Consider the following 22,302-nt stretch of genomic DNA (forward strand, 5'->3'; position numbering starts at 1 on the left):
CAGTGGGTGTTTGTCAACTTCCTCTGAAGCCTCACCTCCCGTCACTCCAGCTGTCAGCTCTGTCTGTATCCAAGTGTCTGCAATTCCCTAAAAATATCATATTCTTTCATACCTTAACCTCAGCCTTCCCTTGCACTGCGTCCTTGCTGGGAACACTCCTTTCTTCACAACTCAACTGCGACTTCCCCACAGCTTCCTCTGTCCCATCAGACCTCTCCCATGCTGACCTCTATCTTGGGGTTCCCCTACAGTTCGTCGACTTGTGTGTCTCCCTACTAACATCTCAAACGACGTGAAGCGGGCTTTTTCAACTTTGCATCTCCGTCTTCCTCGGTGCCAGGTCATCCCGTGTTTGCTGCTGAAGCATACAGACCCCAATTTCCACTGAGTCCCGCGCTCAAGACTAGAAAAGCCCAAAGGACCCATTTCAGGCTATAGTTTCATATTCACAGACTGGTAGCACTTAACACGTTACGTCAAACAATTAATGCTATTTGCTAGTCATTCTTTTGTGTTACTGTGTCCAGGGCTAACCAAACCGGAGGAACGACGGGCCAGAAACTCCAAGGCCCAAGGTTTGCACCATAGTATTGCAAACGTTTCCTCATTTAGTGCTGCCTGAGCCCAACGTATGTTGAAGATATACCCCTATATATGAAAATAAAGTGTATATAGGGGTCTAGACTCGCACAAAGAGCTCTTCCAGTTTAGCAGTTTCGCAAATTACGAGGCCATGGACTGAGCGTCTGATTGCTCGGGGTCCCAAGCCCGTCCTGCTTAGCATTTCGTGCCGGCGGTTTCCCAGAACCTCAAGGCTAAGAAACTAAGCCGGTTTGAGGCGAGGAAAGAGACGAAAGAGGCGCCGGCGGGGAGGCGGAGCAGCAGGGCTTTGTTCTGAGAGGTTCCATTGCAGCACACGGCCCCTGCCCGGGGCCCTGTTCCCAAGTGTTGCGTGTTCTAGCCAGCGGCGGTGGCCCCACTGGTCTGGGAATACGGAGCTGACCCAGAATTGCAGCGCTCCCAGGCAATCCCGGCTCCCGCGGGCCCACTAGCTGGAAGAAGGGGATCCAGAAAGTTCCACGAGCGTTGCGAACCCAGGTTTGCGCCCATCCCCACAAGGCCCTTGCGCACAACTCCTCCCCGCCCGAACTCCCCCCCCCGCGCCGTTGCCCAGGTAACCGCGGGGCGGTGGCAGCGGAGGGAGGGGCGGGACTTCCGGCGGGTGACGCGCCTGGGCTCGGCTACAAAAGGCGACCGCTGCGGCGAGCCGGCCGGAACTTTCCAGAACGCTGGGTGAAAAGCGGAGGAGCGGCGGCTGCCCGAGCTGCGCACAGCAACGCGCTCCTTTCCGCTCCCCCACACCGGCATCGGCCCGCTCACCGGTGAGTTTCAGCCCTAGCGCGTCCCCTCGTCCCAAGTCTGGCGCCACGGGCGGCGCCGGGAAGCTGGATAGAACCGCGGTCGGGAGGCGGTTGGCTCCGCGTGGGCGGGAGGGTTGTCGGTTCCCGTATCCTCGAGTCCCCTTCTGGAGGGCTGGTGGGGGTGCCCCGGCAACCCTTACCGGCGCGCAGCGAGTGGGCCCGAGACCTTTCCTGAAGCTTTTTCCACCTCTCCTTGAGGTCTCCAAGGATCTGACGCCTCCGGCTTTTCCTCAGCCGGCGCTCGGTGTGGGGGTGGGGGGTCGTCGCGTGGGGGGTGGGGTGGGGGCGATCTTGCGCGCACGCGCGAAAGGACCCAGGGGCCGAGGGGATGCGGGAGGAGCCGGGCGGAGGCTGCGGCTTTCGTTTCTCTGATCTCTCCTCCTCCTCTTTGTTGAGTGCTGGGTTTCTCCCACCCCTTCCATCCTGGGAGGGGAAAGGAAGGAAACCGTAACGGTCGGACCTGAATGCAAGGGAAAACCTAACAACGTGTAAACTACGTTGGCTTGTGGGGGCGAGAGGGGTTCGGTCAAAACTGAGGAGCTACTCCTGTGATTGAGAAAGAGACTGAGGGGGGAGGGGAGCTGGTGTTCTTTATCAGTTTTGTAAAACACTACCCCCCCCCCCCGCTTTGTGCCCGAGTGTTTTTTCTTGTAACTGTATGATTTATCAGGTTTACCAAAGACAATAATAGGACTGAACTTGTTAATACCCCTTTTCTGTACTGCCTTCTGTCGCTACTTGGGAAGGAAAACAGAAAGAATCCAGATGATAGTCGCGTTAGTATGGACCCTTCGAGGTGGGAACCAGCGCTACAGGAGGTTTTTGAATTATTCCCTGATAATTGTTAGGTGTTAGTCTCTTAGGACTTACGGGTGAGTTACCAGAGGAATTGTTACTTTTTCTGTGAAACTTAAGGAAGGTGGTGGTCTTATCAGACTTGTCAAAGAACAGATTTCCCTGAACTCTTGATTTTATTAATTAAATCAGTTGAAAGTCGGTTAAAATAGAGCTTTCTTGTTTTAGGCTGTAGAAAATGGTGAAAGAAACCACTTACTATGATGTTTTGGGGGTCAAACCCAATGCCACCCAAGAAGAATTGAAAAAGGCTTACAGGAAACTGGCCTTGAAGTACCACCCTGATAAGAACCCAAACGAAGGCGAGAAGGCAAGTAGTACACCCATAACATAGTTGAGTCCTTGTCAGGTGTATAGTATTTCAATTCAACGTGAAATTATGTTTAATATAGTAGCTGTCCTTTATGAGTGAAATTTATCCCCTTTTTCTCAAACAGTTTAAACAGATTTCTCAAGCTTACGAAGTGCTTTCTGATGCAAAGAAAAGGGAATTATATGACAAAGGAGGAGAACAGGCAATTAAAGAAGGTGGAGCAGGTGGTGGTTTTGGCTCCCCCATGGACATCTTTGATATGTTTTTCGGAGGAGGAGGCAGGATGCAGAGAGAGAGGAGAGGTAAGAATAACATAGTCTACATGTATGTAGCAAACTAAAGTTAGCCCTTTTAGTTAAAGCAGATTCTTGAGAATTCACTTAATAAACGCTTGTTTACTTGTTAGTGTAATGTACACTAACCTATGGTAATAGTTTTTTTTTTTTTAATTCATTTATTTGGCTGCACCATGTCTTAGTTGTAGCATGTGGGATCGAACCTGGGCCCCCTGCATTGGGAGCTCAGAGTCTTCACCACTGGGCCAGCAGGGAAGTCCGGGTAATAGTTGTTTTTTTTTTCCGGTAATAGTTTTCTAAATGAGATTTGGTGAAACTAAAAATAGCTAAGCCAGTTAAGTACTAAAAAGTGTATCTAAAGTTGTTGGGAGTATATATGGCTTCATGAAGTCTAGGAACATAATTTTCAAAACCTTTTTCACAGATTTCATTTGATCTTCAACGCCAGTGGGAAGTGCAGTGGATTTATTCTGTGAAAAGTAAATTTTTTCAAGGTCCTATATAGCCATGCATCAATCTTCACTGGAACACAGGTTCATTGCCTCCAAATGGCCTGCTGTCTGTTTAAGCTTTCTTAAGTTTTATTACATCAAAATACGTGCCTTTAACATGTGATTTCTGGACTGTAGAAATATGCTCATAGGAGTACAGTATTCTGGTCAGAGTTCATCTTACTCTTGCCACTGTGGTTTATACAAACTAATGGGTAGAACCCATTATAGAAGAAATGGGCAGGCTATTAAATTTCTTTGAGTGTTTTTGGATTCAGAAAGACTGGGAATTTGTGTGTTTTTAATGCTGCACAGGGTGTCAGTTGCAGCATGCAGGATCTTTTTAGTTGTGGCTTGTAGGATCTAGTTTTGCTTATCAGTGATCAAACCGAGGCCCCCTGCATTGGGAGCACGGAATCTTGGCCTCTGGACTACCAGAGAAGTCTCACGACTGGATATTTTTATTCAGATTTTCTTGGAATGGGTATGTTTTACTATTTTTTTTAAGAAATTTAAACAATTTCCAATCAAAGTCGATTGGCGAAATTCAAGCAAATCTTTTTCAATATCATACTACAGAAAACGTGCAAATCTTTTTCAATATCATACTACAGAAAACATGTACTCTGTAGTATGATATTGAAAAAGATTTGCTTAAATTTCAGAAGTTTTGTTCCTTCCCTGTACTCTAAAGTCTATAAAGCTCTGAAGTAAGAAGGGTAGCTTTTAGCATGGCAGAACCAATTATGTGGAATTTGTGATACAGAACCAAAAGGTGGGTTCAGGAGCAGAAGGTTATAGTTAATGGTACTTCACTTTTGATTGGAAACTAAAAATGTTCATTATACATATTGTGGAGATAGTTCAAGAGCTTGTTTAACTTAAGCAAAAGATATATTTTCTGGTGGATAAAGTCATTGCGAAAGAATCACTAGCTAGGAACTTATTAACTATTGACAGGTCACTGCATTTCTTTAGCCTCTGTTCTTACATAATCTCCACCTTTCACTTCCCATTTCTAGATGAGCTATGCCACTCCTTTGTAGCTTCTGGCAGTATAAAATTTAGATTTCTTCAAAGAAAAATAAAAATTCAGCTACTTAGGTTGTAATAGCCATATTTACAAGCTCAATAACAATATGTGACACTGGCTATGTATTGGCTAGCACAGGGTATAAAGCTTCTCTCTTACTGCAGAAAGTTCTGTTGGAAAGCACTGTGGTAAAGAATGAGAAACCTAGCCTTTAAACAGTCAGCTCAGCAGTAAATGTGCAGTTCCTACTTCAGGAAGAAGTAGGAATTGATATTCTTTGGAGACTGAATAAATATATCAGCTTCCCTGGCCAAACTTGATTAGTTTTTGCAACCTTAGTGTGCTGAAGAGTTTTTGGATGATGTAGTTGGTCATGTCGCTCAATATAATACATGAGTCAAGGAATATACTAGGACAGAAAAACAGTTTGGGTTAAACTATTGTGAAATGTGTCTATTCAAATAACGTTTTTTCAAGTGATTTTTGCAGTTGATGGTTTTGGTTGCCATAAATGTAGGAGGGCCACAACTATATCCATATATATGTTACTTAATCTCACCTGGTTTTCCTTATTTGAAGTTACACCACAGTTAGATTATATGTGAACCCTGTAAGGCTCATCTTTGATTTTCCTTTCCCGTTTTTACAGTGCATTGAACACAGGATGCAGCTTTCTAAAATTTTACTTATTTTTGGCTGTACTGGGTCTTCGTTGCTGCAAGGGCTATTTGCAAGCAGTATTTTAAATGAGGAATGTTTTTTTCTAGGTAAAAACGTTGTGCATCAACTTACAGTAACTTTAGAAGATTTATATAATGGTGCAACAAGAAAACTAGCTCTGCAAAAGAATGTGATTTGTGACAAATGTGAAGGTATGTCTTAACATTCGTTGTTAAAAATGGAACTGAAACCTTTCTGGATCTATAAAACTGGCAGATACTGCGCTGTGCAAATATGAAAACCACCTGAACCTCTTTCAGAAATAACAGCAAATTATCAGCACTTTAATGTGTGTGTTTTGAATGCAGGTGGAATTGATGTAATTTGGTGTCTTTCTACTCAACATTGTTCAGAGATGAGTACTTCCTATCCCCTCTAGAACTTGAGGCACTCCAGTGGCTTCATAATCTTAATACTTAGCAATGTTCTCTTTTGGGGTAGTCAACTGTGAAATTACTGACTGTGATGTGGATCTTTGGGGTTTTTTTTTTTTTTTTTTTATTTAAACAAGTTGTTGAAAATGCAATGTTTTATAATGAAAGGAAACTAAAATGTTCTCATTTCACAGTTGAAGTACTCTTAAGAATTGTGTTTTGGGAGCATATGTTTAAAATCCAAAATACTGAAATAGTTCATTGAGGAAAAATAGCAATCAAGATGTTTATAATGATAACTGAAGCTGATGTGGCAATATTTTATCAAAAAGCCTGAATTGTTTTTTTAAAGCAGCATTCCATCAGATCTTGAAAACATTAATCACTATGTTCAACACTAAATTCAAACATGCTTTTTAAACTGTTCAGGCCGAGGTGGTAAGAAAGGAGCGGTAGAATGCTGTCCCAATTGCCGAGGTACTGGAATGCAAATAAGAATTCATCAGATAGGACCTGGAATGGTTCAGCAAATTCAGTCTGTCTGCATGGAGTGCCAGGGCCATGGGGAGCGGATCAGCCCTAAAGATAGATGTAAAAGCTGCAATGGAAGGAAGATAGTTCGAGAAAAGAAAATTCTAGAAGTTCATATTGACAAAGGTGAGTTCTGAGCCACTTCTCTATTTTGATTAATTATATTAATTCTACAGTTTGTAATTGCTTAAAACTATCATAATTGGGGATAGTTTGTTACGAACTGTTGGGGTAAAGAATAGGTGTGTTTTTGATTTACTGATTTGTAAGAACTTAGACTATGAGTATTTGTAATGATTTCTACAGATTAGGTAAACATACCTGTTCCTGCCTCTTGGATAACCTAAAATTTTCTTTAAATATTCTTAGGATTTACTTTATTTTGCCTATTGCTTAATTTTGTCAGTTTATTTAAAAATCCTTTAAAATGTATTATAGCAGTACATATTCATTGTAGAAATTTAGAAACGTATATACAGCCCCAGAGTAAATTTTGTTGAATTTAGTATGAAATAATCAACATAGATGGATCCTTCAGACTTGGCTATTTCTAAATGAAACTATTATTACATCTAATATATACATTAATTTAGGCCCCTGCAATAATAGACCCCCATGTGACTCAGTACTCCTCTTCCTTGATTTTTTTTCTCCTTAACTGGTCCATGTTTGGTAGGGTTTTGAATGTCTCCCTGTCTGGTAAAATTCCCTCCTTGATACCAATGAAATGCCCTCAGGAGGGAATTTAGTACTAAGTGAAACCATTTATGAATGCTACACTTGCCTAAACACCCCCAGCCACCACCTCATGCCACACTATATGTGGGATCTGAGTTCCTCCTTTGCACCCCCTGCAGTGAAAGAGGAGTGTCTTAACCACTGAACTGCCAGGAAAGCCCCTGCACCTTGTTGGAACAACCGGTAGAACTTAGATCTGAGTTTAATTGCTTCACTAGTGTAGCAAGACAGTTACTTAGCCATGAATGACATGTTTATTTTTGTCAGTGTATAATACTAATATTTTAGTGTAAGTCCCATCTCTTTATAGAGGTACATATTAAAGTATTAGGGTTAATTGGTATGTCTGGATTTTACTTGAAATATATGTAGGAAATGTGGGTGGAAAAGTGTGTAATACATGAAATAGTCATGAACTGGTAATTATGGATCTAGATTGATGTTATATAGGGATTTGTTCTACTGTTGGCTGTTTTGTATACATTTAATACTTAACAGGATAGAAACTAAAACAAAGTTGCTCTTGTTGGGTGACCTCAGTGATCTTTGGTTCAGGAAATCCAGAGCTATTACTGCAGTTTTTGTAAAGGTGTTAGCTCGCTCTTACTGAACTTAACTGAGCCAGAGGGAAGAAATCTCAGTAAAGATGTTGACCTTTAAGAAATGTTTGCTTATTGGGAAACTTTTCTATTCTTGACTCTATTATAGTCATTAACCACATGGTCTGAAATTTCTAAAAAGGATTAAAAAAATTATTCTTTTTTAAAAGATTAAAAATCATTCAGTGAAAATAGTGTGGATTTTAAAAATTTTTCAGTTTCATATTCTAATACAATAAAGGGAAGAAAGTCTGACTTAACGCTTGTTACATTTAGTAGAAATAATTTGACTAAGTGTTTTTTAAAGTAATAAAATAGTAAAGCATTTATGGTTACGTTTGCCAGTCACTGATTGGTGCCTGCATAGACCTTTTTCTTCACAAGAGCTGTGATGGAGAGGTAGGTCTCTGTGGGAAAGCTGATGCTTAGGAACGTTATGCAACTTGCTTCCCCAGGGTAATCCTAGTAATGCCTAGTAATAAATAGCAGCTCTGAGATTTGAGGCTTGATTTGTTTGCCTCTGGAATTTGTGTTCTCCATTATGATCACTTTCTTTAGTAAGAAATTGGATTGATCTGAGCATGTGTGCATTTTTGGTAAATTCTTTACAATTTGAGCATCTACAGAGACTTAGACACAAACATGCATTTGTGTTTCTTAGTAGAAACACTGACCTTAGTTAGATGTTAAGAGTGTAAAATTAGCCTTTTGTTTTTAGGCATGAAAGATGGCCAGAAGATAACATTCCATGGTGAAGGAGACCAAGAACCAGGACTGGAGCCAGGAGATATTATCATTGTTTTAGATCAGAAGGACCATGCTGTTTTTACTCGGTAAAAATTTATAAAATACTCAAACTGACATCTTGCCTTTTAGGGATTTTTTCCCCCCCCCTCTAACTTGAATGAGCTTCTCAGTTTTAGAACACTTTTTTGAAGTAACCTAGAAAAGTATAGCAGAAGAATGAGGCTATGTATGTCTTTTATAAGTGATTGTTAAATCATTAATGTTTCAAAGAATCAGATTCTGATTTTGTGTCTAAATTTATATAAATTGTTGCCTGATCTGGTTTTTGAAGGATATGCTTCAATTAGATGATGTGTTGTATAAGGAGGTGGATTAGGGACTGCATCCTAGGACAAAATTTAGTTCCCAATTTTAATACATTTTTTTCAAAACTAATTTTGAAATATGTGCCTTAAAGCTTTCACCAGTTTCTTTATTTCCTGAGTTCGTGATAAGCTTGGTTGCAACATTTGACTGGAATAGGACTACAGTAACTGTTGGGAGTGACATCTTAAAAAAACAGGTTTTGAATTAATGGTGTCTCAACAGTAATGGGAAATGCTGTCAAGCTCAGAATTTTGATGCTGTCATTTGAGATGAATCCTCAGTGTTTCTGGAGAGTGGTCTGTGTGATGAAAAGATGTTACTAATACGAACTGGAAAAGAAAGCAAGCACGAGGAGGAGGAAATGTTATAAAAGGTTGAGTTCACAATGTGCCAGGCACTATATTAATTCATGTACATCAATAAAGAGATCTTACTGTTCCCTTGAAATTGGCCATGTCCCCTTTTCATAGACCCTGACTTATCCAGGACCCAGTCAGAGATGTGTTCCACTGCCTAGAATGTGTGGAGGGATTCTGAAGCTTGTCCAGGAAACTCGGCTGGCAGGTTCCATGTATTTGCTGTTCCCTGTTCTCAGGTCATTTTAAAAATGAGGAAGAAAGGGCATCTTTTGAAATATACCACTTGTTTCTAAGAGCAGAATTGCCTATTTTGGTACTTGGAATCATTGGTGGTTTGAAAGCCCTAAGCAAATGCCATGTTTCCATTGTACAGACGAGGAGAAGATCTTTTCATGTGTATGGACATACAGCTGGTTGAGGCGTTGTGTGGCTTCCAGAAGCCAATATCTACTCTTGACAACCGAACCATAGTCATCACTTCTCATCCAGGTATGGTAACTAGATAAGTGTTTCTTTTTATTCTGGTGTTCATTGCTAGTACAGGCATAGAGGAAAGTGGCGTTTCAGTATTGCTCAGAACATAACCATCCTTGAGCTGAGCTGAAATTGTGCATTCTTGACTCTCTTGTGAGCCCCTAGAAAATCTATAAATGAAATTATAGAAACCAGGATTGTTTCACATAGATGTATTCCTGTCAGTGAGCTAGGATGTTCCTCTGTTCTTTACTTCCCCTGTCTCATAAAAATATGATTGTATTCAAGGAGTTTGGCTTTACTGTTTCTAGGTCAGATCGTCAAGCATGGAGATATCAAGTGTGTGCTAAATGAAGGCATGCCAATTTATCGTAGGCCATATGAAAAGGGTCGCCTAATCATTGAATTTAAGGTAAGCTTAGAAAGTACTTCAGAAATGTTTGAGAATGATTAGCTTATTAAAATTTGTAAGTTTCTGAATTGCCGGAAGTGCCAGATTTATATTTTCTCTTGTCTAGATCTAATATTTTTCCTGTCATGTTGAACATTCTTTGTATCAAGTTGGTTTATCTGCATCACTGGGGCAGGGAAGGGGATGCATGGCAAGTGGGTATTTTACTAATGAAAGGCTACTACTAGTATCTTTAAAGTACAACAGAAGCATGTTAGCTAGTGTGAATTTCTGACAAAATACTGTAATGCTCTGGTTCTTCAAGCAGTCCAGCCATTTCCCTTAACCTTAAATTGAGTCACCTCAGACCCACAAATTTAACATTTTAAAAATTGCTTTCTGGTTTTAAGAATAGTTTTCTTTAAATATCCATTAAGAAGGGTTAGAATGTGTTTTAGGCTGGGTTCTGTTAAAATGTATTTGATGAATAGAAGTGATCATTACAGTGCAGTTACTATTTAGTAGGGTTTTTTTTAAGACTTTACTTTGAACTCAGGTTCAGAATACTAGATGATTTGACCATTTGTTCTAACTAACCTCGGATTGGCCAATTTACCAAATAATTGTGTGGTTACAAGTGTGTTTTGTGGGGAAAATGGGTCAATGATAATTTGTCTAAGGAGGAATGAAATAAATCATTTAAATTTTCATTTTATAGGTAAACTTTCCTGAGAATGGCTTTCTCTCTCCTGATAAACTCTCTTTGCTGGAAAAACTTCTGCCTGAGAGGAAGGAAGTAGAAGAGACTGATGAAATGGACCAGGTAGAATTAGTGGACTTTGATCCAAATCAGGAAAGACGGCGCCATTACAATGGAGAAGCATATGAGGATGATGAACATCATCCCCGGGGTGGTGTTCAGTGTCAGACCTCTTAGTAGGCCCATGAATAACACTCACTGCTGGGGTTTTATTGCAGTAGTGATTGAGTGAAGGACTATAATCATAATATGCTCACTACTTGCTTTTGTTTTAATATTCAACTATAGTAGTGTTTAAAAGTTAAATGAAGAATAAACTCGAATATAAAAGCTCTGGCTTTCCTGTATGTATGATGACTTCAGTGTGCAAGATAAGTTTAATACTTGTAAAAACGACTTTAAAAAATTACCCCTAGCATTTGTTAGGCCATACTTTGTAATTGATTTCAGCTATGTACATGGAATAGCTTAGACTGAAATGCCAGGTTATATGTATTGACTTCAGTGTATGACCCTTAATTGTTAAGCTATGAAATTAAAACTGTGTTTAACTGGCAGTCAGACAAAGAAGTTAATGTAGAGAAGTGTTGGTCTGTATAGTTGTAGTAAGTGGGATTCATTGTGATGCTTCTGCATTTATTCTGTTGCCTCAATTGTTATTTGAAGATGGCATGCTGTATAATTTAATTTAGCCTGTGGTATCAGTGATAGAAATGATACCTTTGTAAAGAAGGGGTTTATCATAACATGCTGCTTCTTGAGGGCTTGCACTTGTAGAATTGCATTGCCTTCTTCTGCTGTGCCATCTTTTATTAATATATATAGCTATTGGTCCTGGTTACTTTTTTTGCCACTCCTCCCCCCACCCCACCCCTTTGGACCACAGTAAGCCTTAGAGTAGTGACTTCTGGAGCAGGGCAACTTAGAGGTTAGAGTGATGAGACCTTTACATGGAGAAGTAATTTGCATGTATGAGCTAGGAAGGTGTTCTTGTAGGTATGTTACAGGCTTACTTTAAACCATTTAACTTATGCTCCAGAGTAACTGTAATTTAATGTTGGTAGTATAGCACATTATGACGAATAGCTTTAATTGTATGTTTAAAGTCATGTTCACAAGCTTAAATCTGGTATCAGAATTTAAGCAACTCTTGAAATGTATGACTGTCTCTTTAATATACTGATTACAAAGCATGTCCAGTGTGTCACCACAGGCTTTTTTTTCCCAGGTTAAAGCATTGGCTTTTCACTAGTTAAGATTAACTAGTTTCATTTAACTAAAGTTAATAACACCAAAAAAATACTACTAAACAAGGGTGGGGAGTGAAAGTGGAGGGATGAGTAACGAGCAACAAATGGGATTGGGGGGGCTTAAAAATTTCTGCCAACACTGAAGTGGAATGCGAGTTTTTGCTTGTTCTACTCTGATTCTGTATCTCTTGTAATCAGGAGCCTTAAACAGTTCTAACGTGGACGTGTACGCCACAACCTAACTTCCCCTTACAGCACTTGAGTTAGAGCAGACTGAAACTCGGTGTGAAGTGCTTATTTCCCACACATTCAGATTTCCTCTCATACTGACAGTCTTAATTGATAGCCTCTCCCCATTCTATCATTCTTGTGTTATCCCTCTTTAATCTGTGGGAAGGCAAGTGTTCAGAAAGGAAAACAAAGTATTGGTCTAAAAAACTCCACGATAAACCTGTCTTATAATACATTTTAAAAACTACAAAAATTGTTATATGGGGCTTTAATATTTATTAGTCATGAGGGAAGTAAAATGAAAATTCGGTGAAATATACCACTTTGTACCTAGTAATCCAAAATGGAAACAAGTGAGAATATGAAGAAATATGAGAACCGTGTACCTTGTTGGTGCTTCAGCATCAGTCCTGAACATTCTATTAGAGGGACTGATGCTGAAGCTCCAATACTTGGGCCACCTGATACAAAGAACCGACTCACTGGAAAAGACCCTGATGCTGGTGTTTTAACAGGTGAATGAACAAAATGTGTTATGTATGTCTTTGTGACAGAAAGGCCTTGCATTTATATGAACTACCTAGGCAGATTCATCGCGCACAGATTACCGAGGGCTGGGAGGAATGGAGACTTAGTTTGAAAACAATAATGGTTGCACAACAGTTAATAAGGTTAGTGCTACTGAATTATACATACTCAAAACGGTTGAGTAAGCTTTTACTTTTGTTTGACCACAGTAAAAAAATTTTTAGACATCACTAGAACAAAATAGTAATAACCTGGAGAGGCAGAAACTTGACAGGTTTGTAGTCTGTAAGAACAAACACCAAAAGTTCTTTTTTAACTCTAGCCAAGGTCATCAAAGAAATAGTGCATTCACAGAAGTGTAGCTCCCTGACCCCAGCCCTAATGCCTCCTTAATGATGCTCCCCCGTCCATTCATACTTGCAGGGAATAAAAAGCTAATTTTATGTCCCATGAGGGTCTTAGTAGATGGAACGTGGTGACAAATCTTGTGAAGTTAGCATTAGAGTTCTTCATGTGTATAATACTGGCTCTCAACCTTGGCCACAAGTTACCTTGGAAGCTTTAAAACATATTTTGGTATAGTTGAGCTGTGTGTACCCTAAGCAGCCAGGATGGTTATATACAGCCAAGGCCATACACCACCACCATGGGGATATAGTTACATTAAATTACTAGAACAGTAATACCATTGTTAGAATTGCTGTGTGGAAGAGGCAAAGAATGGCAGCCCTTGCTATAGCAAGTCTGTTCCAAACTGAGGGAGCTTCCTATCTTAGACATACTGGTAGTTTCCTGTTGTGAAATAATGTGGGGAAAGGAAGCATAGGTTCTAAAGGCACAGCGAGTAAAACATGCTTGAGCAAAGTACAGCAATAATGTTGCTTTTCCAACAGTATCACTTCACTTGATTATCTCAGCCATCTTCAAAGACCAACAGAACAAGTATTGAAACACCTGCCTTAAAGATGTTGAAAAGGACCCCTGGTCTACTTACTGGTTCTCAAGTTTGCACATGCTTGCTGAACCCCACTGCTGTATTTGGATGCTCTTTTCACTCCTCTCACCGCCTGTGTTCAGATAAGTCTTAACCAAATGTGGAGAAACACCCATGGATTCTTTGCCTCTATCCAAACCTTAAGATGGAAGAAAACGTGTGTGAGCTCTAGGAGTAAGTATAAAACCTTTGGCAACCTGTTTCTTCACTTGTATCATGGGACTCAGAATAGGCTGGCGCTCATAAAGCAGTTCTGAGAAACAACACTGCTCACATAGGAAGGACTCAGGAAATAGTGGTAGAAATACAAGCTGAAAAATAGTTAACAGAACACTGAATTATACCTAAGACTCAAAAAAACAACTGCTGTGAAATACTAGGTCATTAAATGTTTTCCAGAGTCATTACTGCAACAATTGAGTGGGAGATGGAACAGCTCATGGAGTTAACCTTTTGGGGGGCAGGGGTTAACTTGAATGCCATATATTTTGAATTTCTGGCTTCCCAGGTAGTGCAGTGATAACCAGCCAATGCAGGACACCCAAGAGATGCAGGTTCAATCCCTGGGACAGGAAGATCCCCAGGAACAAGAGATGGTAACATGAGCCAGTATTCTTGACTGGAAAATCCCATGACAGGAGCCTTGAGGGACCCAGTTCATGGGGTCCCTAAGAGTTGGGCACAACTGAGCAAGCATATGTGCATTTTGAGTTCCCAGTGCTAGAGAGGAGTGTCAAATACATGGGCTGTAGTAGCTCTCTAGGAACCCAGGTTGGGGGTGCTGGGTTGGGGGGGTGCAAGCAAGGGCCCAGGAGCCCTTGTTCCCTCCCACACTGCTCAGCCATGCCCAACCCAAGTCCTCCACCACCTCTGCCTCTCCCCAGGGCTCCCCCTGCCGCCTTTACTGGAGGAGATGACCAGGAAGGGACTGGAAGAAAAAAGACTTGGGAAAGGCACATTTTCCCTCCCCAGTTTTGTGCATTAACTTCCTTAAGAAAATATACTTAGTGGCCTGTTGTCTAGTCCTCTCCTCTGCCTGGCCTCCCTGGACCATACCATCTGTGCAGCACGTGCCTTGCACCTGTGGCACACTGCAGGGCCTGGAAAGGCTCCCCCTAGGATCACCAAAGCCCTTCACCTTGAGCTCTTGATGGTCCTTTGCACAGTCAACTCCAGAAAACTTTTCCTAAGCCATTAGATCTGGATAATGCTTCCCCAATCATCAAAACAACTCCGGATTTCCCCTTATCAACCACTAATCCTGTTAACTTGCTGCTTTTCCCCTATCCTGTGACAGAAATTGGTCTTTTTAACCATCCTGAGCATTAGATGCAAAAGCAGAAGAGATGTTTGCTAAAAATTCCTAGAAAAAGTAAGTGTACCGGTGCTGACTAGATTCTTGCTCTCCATGAGCCCTGGCACAAAGAATGCCTCTCAACTGCCAGTTCATGAGGGCTAAATCAAACTGGTTTCTTGGTTTTTGTAAGGAATGGTTGCATGAGCTCTTTTCTCTCCACCTTAAAATTCTTTTACTTAAGTGAAAGCTGCTCTTCACTGAGAGGAATGGCAGGCTACAGTCATGTAGACTCATGGCTATGGTTCAACTCGCAAAATGACACCAAATGACATTCTGGGGGAAAGTTCAGGTTTTGTGGTAAAAAGACCAAATTTGGGGAGTGTAACTGGGAAAGATGGATTTCAGCCATCTTTTCAGCCAAAGAATTATTCAGCCAACATTTTTACATGCTAGGCATTGCTCATCTTTGATACAGATAAGGCTGTATTTCAAGTGACAAAGGTTTTTAAGACTGCAAAATTCTCCTCACTCACCTGTACCTACTAATTGGGGAAATTAAGGGGCATAAAAGGCCTCCATAAAAAAGCTCACTTTCTTGAAAATGGTACCCAGCACAGTATCTTCACACATCAACATAGGCATTCCACATATATCGGCTAAACAGAAAAGACCCACATGCAAAATATTGCTGAGTTTTTGTTTTGTAAATCTCTTTTCTAAAATTTTTTTTTTCATTAACAGCAGCACACTTTCAATGCAAAAACCCTCCTCTGCAAACAAAGGCAATATGACAACTGAATTCTCATAGTGGATCCTGCACTTAAGAAAAAATGAATGCCCTGGGGAGGGCAGTGAAATGAGATCCTATGGGAAACTGATTTCAGGGATAATAGGGTACTTTATCTAAGTAAATACGTTAACTAGATGGGCATTTATTTATATTTAAAAACAAAGCCTCCAGAAAGGTGTAAAGTTTATTAACATCTTTAAAAAAAAAAGGTGGGACAGTAAACAGCTAGTGAATTTAGCATAGTTCCTTATTTACAAGTTTTACTTCCAGAAGCCCATTTCAATCAAAGCATTTCAAATAATCAAAGTGAGTACAGTTTTTCCCTAAGAATACCGGTATTTCACTCTCTGCATAAAAGATTGACAGCATTAAGTGACTGCCCCAGTTAGAGTGAATACCTTGAAAATATATAAAAAAAGGTAACTGCTACTTAAACATGAATTCACAAAATTATTCTTGTGCCTAATTCAGACGATTTGCTTAGAAAAGCTGGCCTTAAAAAAAAAAAAAGCAACACATGAGTATGTCGTTTTAAGTACATGCTCTCAAACTAGTTTAAAAAGAGAAGCTGAATTAGGGTTTCCAAAGCTTTAGCAGTCCATCTTCACTGTAAGTAGCAATCAGGTTCTGATGAGGGTGATGTGCAATACCAATCACATCCTTCTCGTGAACCTGGAAGAGGGAAGCACAGAATCAGGGTACAGAGGTCGCTAACAAATCACTGAAGAAGCTTCCAGAGCTGAACGGTGGGTAAGAGTGAAGCTTCTACTTCTCACCAAAGGAATCAAACCTAAGGGAGCCTCAGAGTTAAACACACAAACCAAAAACTCAAAAGGAGGCTATCAGATGGCTGATGACATTTTCTGTACTGTTCTTCATAATGTGTGTATCACACTTTATGCCAAACCACTCTTGGTACTACAGCTGGTCCCAGTCATCATCCGTTTTGCAAATATTAGGCCAAGACAGTGGCTGAGACTGAACAATTCCTTCAACCGAGTGAATTCACTATTTTCCTCAGCTAGAGGATACTGGCCACCTCATTCTGTTTTGTTCACATCTTTGCACTCTACTGGAGGAGGCTTCACAAGGCTGGTGTACCAAAAGTTCACTCAACAACAGTTTGACATGAGATGACTTCTCAGTGTTTACGTTCTTAATGTTCTCTTAATGTTTACGATTTTTTTTATACATTCACCAGACCATTTCTTCTTCCCAACTGTAGTCGACTGCATTTTCCCTGTCCACTCCTCCTTTGCATTTGGGCTGTTGGCAGCACTAATTCTAATCAAAAAAGAATGATGGACAGAATAATATAAACCACTTCCAGATGTGAGTCTTTAAAACATCCAGTGTAACCCCTTCAATTATCTTTTCTCCTAAGATTTAAAGGCCACATTTCCCAAATGGCACAGCTAAAAGATGGAGGAGGATGATGCAATTTTCATTGTTAGGCCACTGAAATTTGTAGAGTGTGACAGCAACTGCGTTAATTATTCCTTGTTACTAACTCAATGCTGCTTAAAAAATCATTAATTATTTTGACAAGTAACTAGCCTTTGAAAGCACATGCAGAGAACTTGCTGTATCTGTCACTCTCCAACCACCCTGAGGAGGTTTAACTATAGCTGGCTAGACAAGCACATTCCTTTTCCTCCTCCTCTATGTACACTCATCCTACCCACTAGAAGCTGAGGGCTCACTGAAGGATGACTTTTCCAGATACAGGAGGTAATTCCATACAATTACTTATGGGCTGTTTATTTTACTTAATGACATTTTTACATATTTTTACATCAAGATTCACAAGAACAGCAGTCTGAAAAAGGTTTACTTCCGAGTTCAGAAAGATACAAGCATTAACGATTTCTGTAGATGGCCTTAAGTCAGTAATACTTACTGTCAGAGTTCTCTCCAGCTTGCCAGTGACGGTGCTGAAGCAGTAGAGCACAAAGTCCTCCCCTACACAGTAGATCCATTCGCCACGGGGGGAGAGGGCACAGCACACAAAGTCACCACCTTCTCTCTTACCGGAGCTGAAGCTTCTGACAATCTAAGTACAACACAGCCCCAAGTAAAAACATCTGGATTAGCAGTAGTTCGCTGCAGCAGGGGAAACAGACAACTTTTATGTTATTTTGTACTCTGGTTTACTGTCATTTATAATTACATTACCAATTCCGTTCACATGTGCTAAATCCTCTTGAGTGGGAAATACACAAAAGATAAGCTATTGTAAGTCAGTGGCAGACAGAAATTTACACTTTCCATATCCCAGGTCACCAATCCTACTCTCTAATCTATTGAGCCATTTTATCCTGAAGCAAATTCTTTACCATACACAATTGCCTAAATCCACATGCTACTGGTTCTCAATGCTCTGTGACCCATGCCCCTTAGTTTCTGGTTTCTAACAGAATGAGATGTCCTCCCCATTCATAATGGAACTCTATCTCTTGAAGACCTTGCTTGATCTATTTTACATACCACTTAAATCATCATAAATCAAGTGGAGAGAAACCAATATCAAAAGGTTTAAAGGTTACATGTTGTGTGACTCTTATCTACTATACTCAAAATGAAAAATTAGAGTAGTGTCAAACAGCTCAGTGGCTGCCGGGCTAGGGTTGTGAGAGGGATTTAAACAGCTCAGTGGCTGCCAGGGCTAGGGTTGTGAGAGGGATTTAACTATAAAAGTACAGCACAAGGGAGTTTCTTTGAGGGTGATGAAACAGTTCTATACCTTTACTGTGATGGTTACATAAAACGAGATGAAATTTCACAGAGCTGTTCATGTCCACCTCAAGATGAATGGATGTAAAGACAATCTAAATAAGGCTTGTATTTGAGTTAATAGTCTTGTACCTGGTTTTGATGTCAATTTCCTGGTTTTGATCATGCTACAACGGCTATGTAAGATGTTATCATTGAGGGATGCAGGGGAAGGGTGTATAGGAACTCTCTGCCCTGTTTTTGTAACTTCTTTATTAATCCAAAAAAATTTAACTTTTTTTTTTTTAATTTAACTTTTTAATTAAGTCAAGCAGAGGGCACCCTCCATCCCTCTTCTGATGTCTATGTCAGAAGCCTTCTCTCTCCTTTTTATACTTTAATAAAACTCTGCTACACAAAAGCTCTTGAGTGATCAAGCCTGGTTGCTGGTCCCGAAGCTAAGTCTTCTTTGGAGATCATGAATTCGAATCATTCACCGTAAGCTATCATCTTGGGGGCTCATCTGGGATCTTCAAAACAAGGTAAGGAACGCAGAGCTCTAGCCTGCCTGTTCTTTCAGTGTCCTTTTCCTTTACTAACTACGGCGTGCCTGTGTGTGTGACTGACTGAGAGCCTGAGACGTTCAGAAAGAAGTACAAAGCAAGCATACTAAGCAGAGCCCTGCTTTGCGGTTTCAGGGTGCCTCGTAATGACTGAAGGCTGCTCCAAAATGGGGAGCTTTGTCAGGGGTTTATACCGACTTGCCAATGCCAAAAGGCACCCAGTGTCCCTGCGAGAGGAGCGGCCAGAAATGAGTGAAGCATGTGGACCAAACTCCCCTTTCTCAGTCACCTTTTCCTGGTCTCTTTGACCATTCCATGACTGCCTGGGGAATTAGAATCACTAACCTAATCAGCTGGATCATAGACTTTCAAGGGACTTGTGATCCATGTTGTTACTGTGTACTTTTACTTAGACCCCAAGCTTGGAATAGTCATGAGAACCCAGACTTGCTAGGAGCACATTCGGGAATGAGGTGGAACTCTAGCTTCAGCAGCATCTCTCTTGGCTGCTTCCATATGGGGCCAGAGTCCTAAAAGCAAGTCCCTGTCATAGCTGTGCCTCCAAACGCTATATGGATGGAAGTGCTGCTGGCGAGCATGAGGTTTCTAAGTCAGGAATCCCAGATGGAAAGTTCAGTGGGCTACTTCCTTTGTAAAGGAAGAAAAGGCTAATGACATTATTAAGAGGCATCTGCATAAGCTAACTCAGGAAACACAAGATAATTGGTTTAAAATTTTACCCATAGCTTTAATGAGGGCTTGAAATGCCCCTAGGAAGTGACTGTCTCTATGGCAGACCATTTTTGTGCACCAATATTGTCATAGATCCTGAAGCCTTAGAATTTACTATGTGACTCAGCTTTCAATCTTTCAACAGACATTAGGAGAACTCTGGCGGGTGACCCCTGATCTAGTCTCCAAAATTGGTCTAATTGCTAGGTCTGCAAAATGCTAGGTCTTCATCATCACTGGAAGGCTTCACGTGGTGGGTTTCTCTCATTCAAGGAAAGGACTTTCTTCAGCTATTAACCAAAAAAAATCATATGTGACCCTTCTTAATCTGAAAACGTCTAACAATCCTAAAATGGACTGGTATAACTCACTGTACCTTAAGTATGGACATAATGTGACTTTTAATTCTGATTACGTTTTAACTTGGTTTAATGACTATTTTGCCTTACATCTGTGACTGTATAATGGGATTTGTTTCTAGCCGTCTAGAAGCTTTTAGGTTACAAATGGTTGTTTGTGCCGATACAACTTCTACAACCTCCTTCAACTTGGGGTCCCTGGATTAGAAACCCTCAATATGCGGATTAGGAGAATATGTTGCCTCAACAATTTAGGGACAATGCCCCCATCCCAACAGGAAGTAGTTATGGAATGAAAATGCCCCCTTTTTCCCTTGGCAACATAATTCTCCTAAAAGAAAAAGGGGTGAATGACAAGACTAATTCTTAGGTAGATTGATAAGGAATCCAGGGTCCTCAAGGAGGGAAGGGGTCCAGGACTTTCAAGGAGGAGAAAAGGACAAACTCCGCCCCCCCCCACATTCCTTCATCTTAGTCACATAAAACATTTTTTCTTTAAGCCCAGAGCTAATGGCTCAAAGGTTATGTTTTTCCTAAAACTCTATACTAATGATTATATTAGAACAATGTATCTCCTTCTTAACAAGAACCTGCTGACTAATCTTGTAATGTTAAGATGTATGTTGTGGGGAGTGGGTCTGGTAAGACCTCTCTATTGTTAGTTCTATTCTTGTTAATTTAAGATTTATGATGCGGGAGTGGGTCTGGTAAAAGTATATAAGGTCTTGATAAGACTACACTCGCCATCCCCCTTCTGATGTCTGTGTCAGAAGCATTCTCTGTCCTTTTTATACTTGAATAAAACTCTGTTACACGAAAAAAAAAAAGTCAAGCAGAAAACTAGGAAGTGGGCAGCTATGGCTATTATGCAGTGTCCCAGCAGTACTGAGGACCAGCCATCTCAACCATGGGTTTGTCACCACCAATTTATCTTTTATAGGGACTCAAGCAATGGAAAGACAGTTCCATACACCAGCCCCTGGGTCTTCTCCATGCTCAGCAAGATCCCCAAGTACCCAGGTCAACATTTCAGTAGCATCACAACACATCCAAGGGCTTGAGACCTCAACTTTGATACTCCTCATGTCCCTGGTGCTACAAAGTGTGGTTCTTTGGGAACCAGCAGGTGTGCTGATTACAAACACACATCATGAAGACACTGTTGCTCTTCTACTGGAGTTCCACCTTAGATCATATGGTAGCTAACAGATATCCCAAACTCTTAACCCACACACTGTGTCTCCTTCCCTCACAGAGGAATTATTATACCTTAAAATCTTCAGTGAGGTTCTGAAGAAGATTTAAAGACAGACCAGGGGACTTCCCTGGTGATCCAGTGGTTAAGAATCCCCTGCCACCTGCAGGGGACACGGGTTCAAACCCTGGTCTGGGAAGATCCCACATGCCGAAGGGCAACTAAGCCTGTGTGCCACAACTACTGAAACCTTGCTCCATAGCCTGTGAGCGGCAACAACTAAAGCTCAGCTGCTCGAGCCTGCGCTCCACAACAAGAAGCCACCACAGTGAGAATCCTATGCACGTCAACTGGAGACTAGCCCCTGCTTGCCACAACTAGAAAAAGCCCATATGCAGCAATGAAGACCCAGAGCAGCCAAAAAAACAAACCAAAAAAAAAAGAGAGAATTTAATTTATCCAAAGGATGCAAAAGAAAGACCATAGTATACAAACATCCCAGGAAAAGGAGCTAACTTTTGAGATGCCAGAAAGATGCTTTGTAGACAGTAGAATTTAAAATTTAAATAAGTGTCTAAAAAACAGTGTATCTGGTTTTCTGAATCGTGAACTGATACCTGATGCTAAACTGAATGTGTAGGACCAAGTCTCTCTGACTAGGGACCTGCCCACAGGGCCCGAGGAAAGGCACATTCTGAGCACTCACCTGTCCCTGCATGTTCATGATGACCACTGTGTTGGATCTGTTGCAAACCACAAAGTGCTCTGGGTTCTTAGGAAGCAGGATCACACTGTTGACAGTGATGTCTGTCCCAGCAGTGCTGCCCAAGGATTTAAAGGTGTTTGAACATTCTGTGGTCTTCATGTTCCAGATCTACAACACCAAAATATAAGGCATAAACATTCAGGGGTGGAGATGCAGCAATTTCTAAAGTCTGGGGGTTGAGAATTAAGTTACTTTAAAAGAAAAAAAAAAGGATTTAAAAAAAAAAAAGCTGCTTAAAGTCCAAATACCTAGCATTGCCATATACAAAAGAACTCCCCTATTTGCTGATTAACTGATAAAAACAAAAAAAAATCAGAAAGAAAATTTATGCTCTTTTCGTACAAAATTTCTCTTGGCTAACAAGTTCCCTAACTTTGAAATTAGCTATGTGTCAACACTGCTACTGTCATAAACAAC

General features: G+C 40.8%; 2 protein-coding genes across 2 annotated transcripts in view; one reads left to right on the forward strand and one right to left on the reverse strand.

Annotated features, from left to right (window-relative positions):
• The first annotated feature begins 1,229 nt into the window (after positions 1 to 1,229).
• Positions 1,230 to 11,661, forward strand: DNAJA1 (DnaJ heat shock protein family (Hsp40) member A1). Its single transcript, XM_043453144.1, has 9 exons — positions 1,230 to 1,382; positions 2,445 to 2,586; positions 2,714 to 2,891; positions 5,177 to 5,281; positions 5,933 to 6,160; positions 8,090 to 8,204; positions 9,217 to 9,332; positions 9,629 to 9,729; positions 10,427 to 11,661. Exons 2-9 carry the CDS (start codon positions 2,455 to 2,457, stop codon positions 10,643 to 10,645), a joined length of 1,194 nt encoding a protein of 397 aa, XP_043309079.1. The 5' UTR covers positions 1,230 to 1,382; positions 2,445 to 2,454; the 3' UTR covers positions 10,646 to 11,661.
• Positions 11,662 to 15,724: 4,063 nt separating this feature from the next.
• SMU1 (SMU1 DNA replication regulator and spliceosomal factor) overlaps positions 15,725 to 22,302 on the reverse strand; it is a 30,312-nt gene continuing 23,734 nt past the window's right edge. Inside the window, exons 10-12 of the mRNA XM_043453143.1 lie at positions 21,826 to 21,993; positions 17,459 to 17,611; positions 15,725 to 16,230 (exon numbers count right to left, since the gene is read on the reverse strand). Coding sequence (XP_043309078.1) covers positions 16,132 to 16,230; positions 17,459 to 17,611; positions 21,826 to 21,993 — 420 coding nt within the window. The 3' untranslated portion in view covers positions 15,725 to 16,131. The remainder of the gene's footprint in view (positions 16,231 to 17,458; positions 17,612 to 21,825; positions 21,994 to 22,302) is intronic.

This window comes from Cervus canadensis, chromosome 30, assembly GCF_019320065.1.
Source record: "Cervus canadensis isolate Bull #8, Minnesota chromosome 30, ASM1932006v1, whole genome shotgun sequence".
NCBI classification, from domain to species: Eukaryota; Metazoa; Chordata; class Mammalia; order Artiodactyla; family Cervidae; genus Cervus; species Cervus canadensis.

Bases quoted from the DNA above. Each gene is read 5' to 3' on its own strand.
- DNAJA1 (XM_043453144.1), top strand. From the start codon at position 2,455: ATGGTGAAAGAAACCACTTACTATGATGTTTTGGGGGTCAAACCCAAT. The intron at 6,161-8,089 runs GTGAGTTCTGAG...TTTTGTTTTTAG, and splicing joins AGAAGTTCATATTGACAAAG to GCATGAAAGATGGCCAGAAG. The intron at 9,333-9,628 runs GTATGGTAACTA...TACTGTTTCTAG, and splicing joins AGTCATCACTTCTCATCCAG to GTCAGATCGTCAAGCATGGA.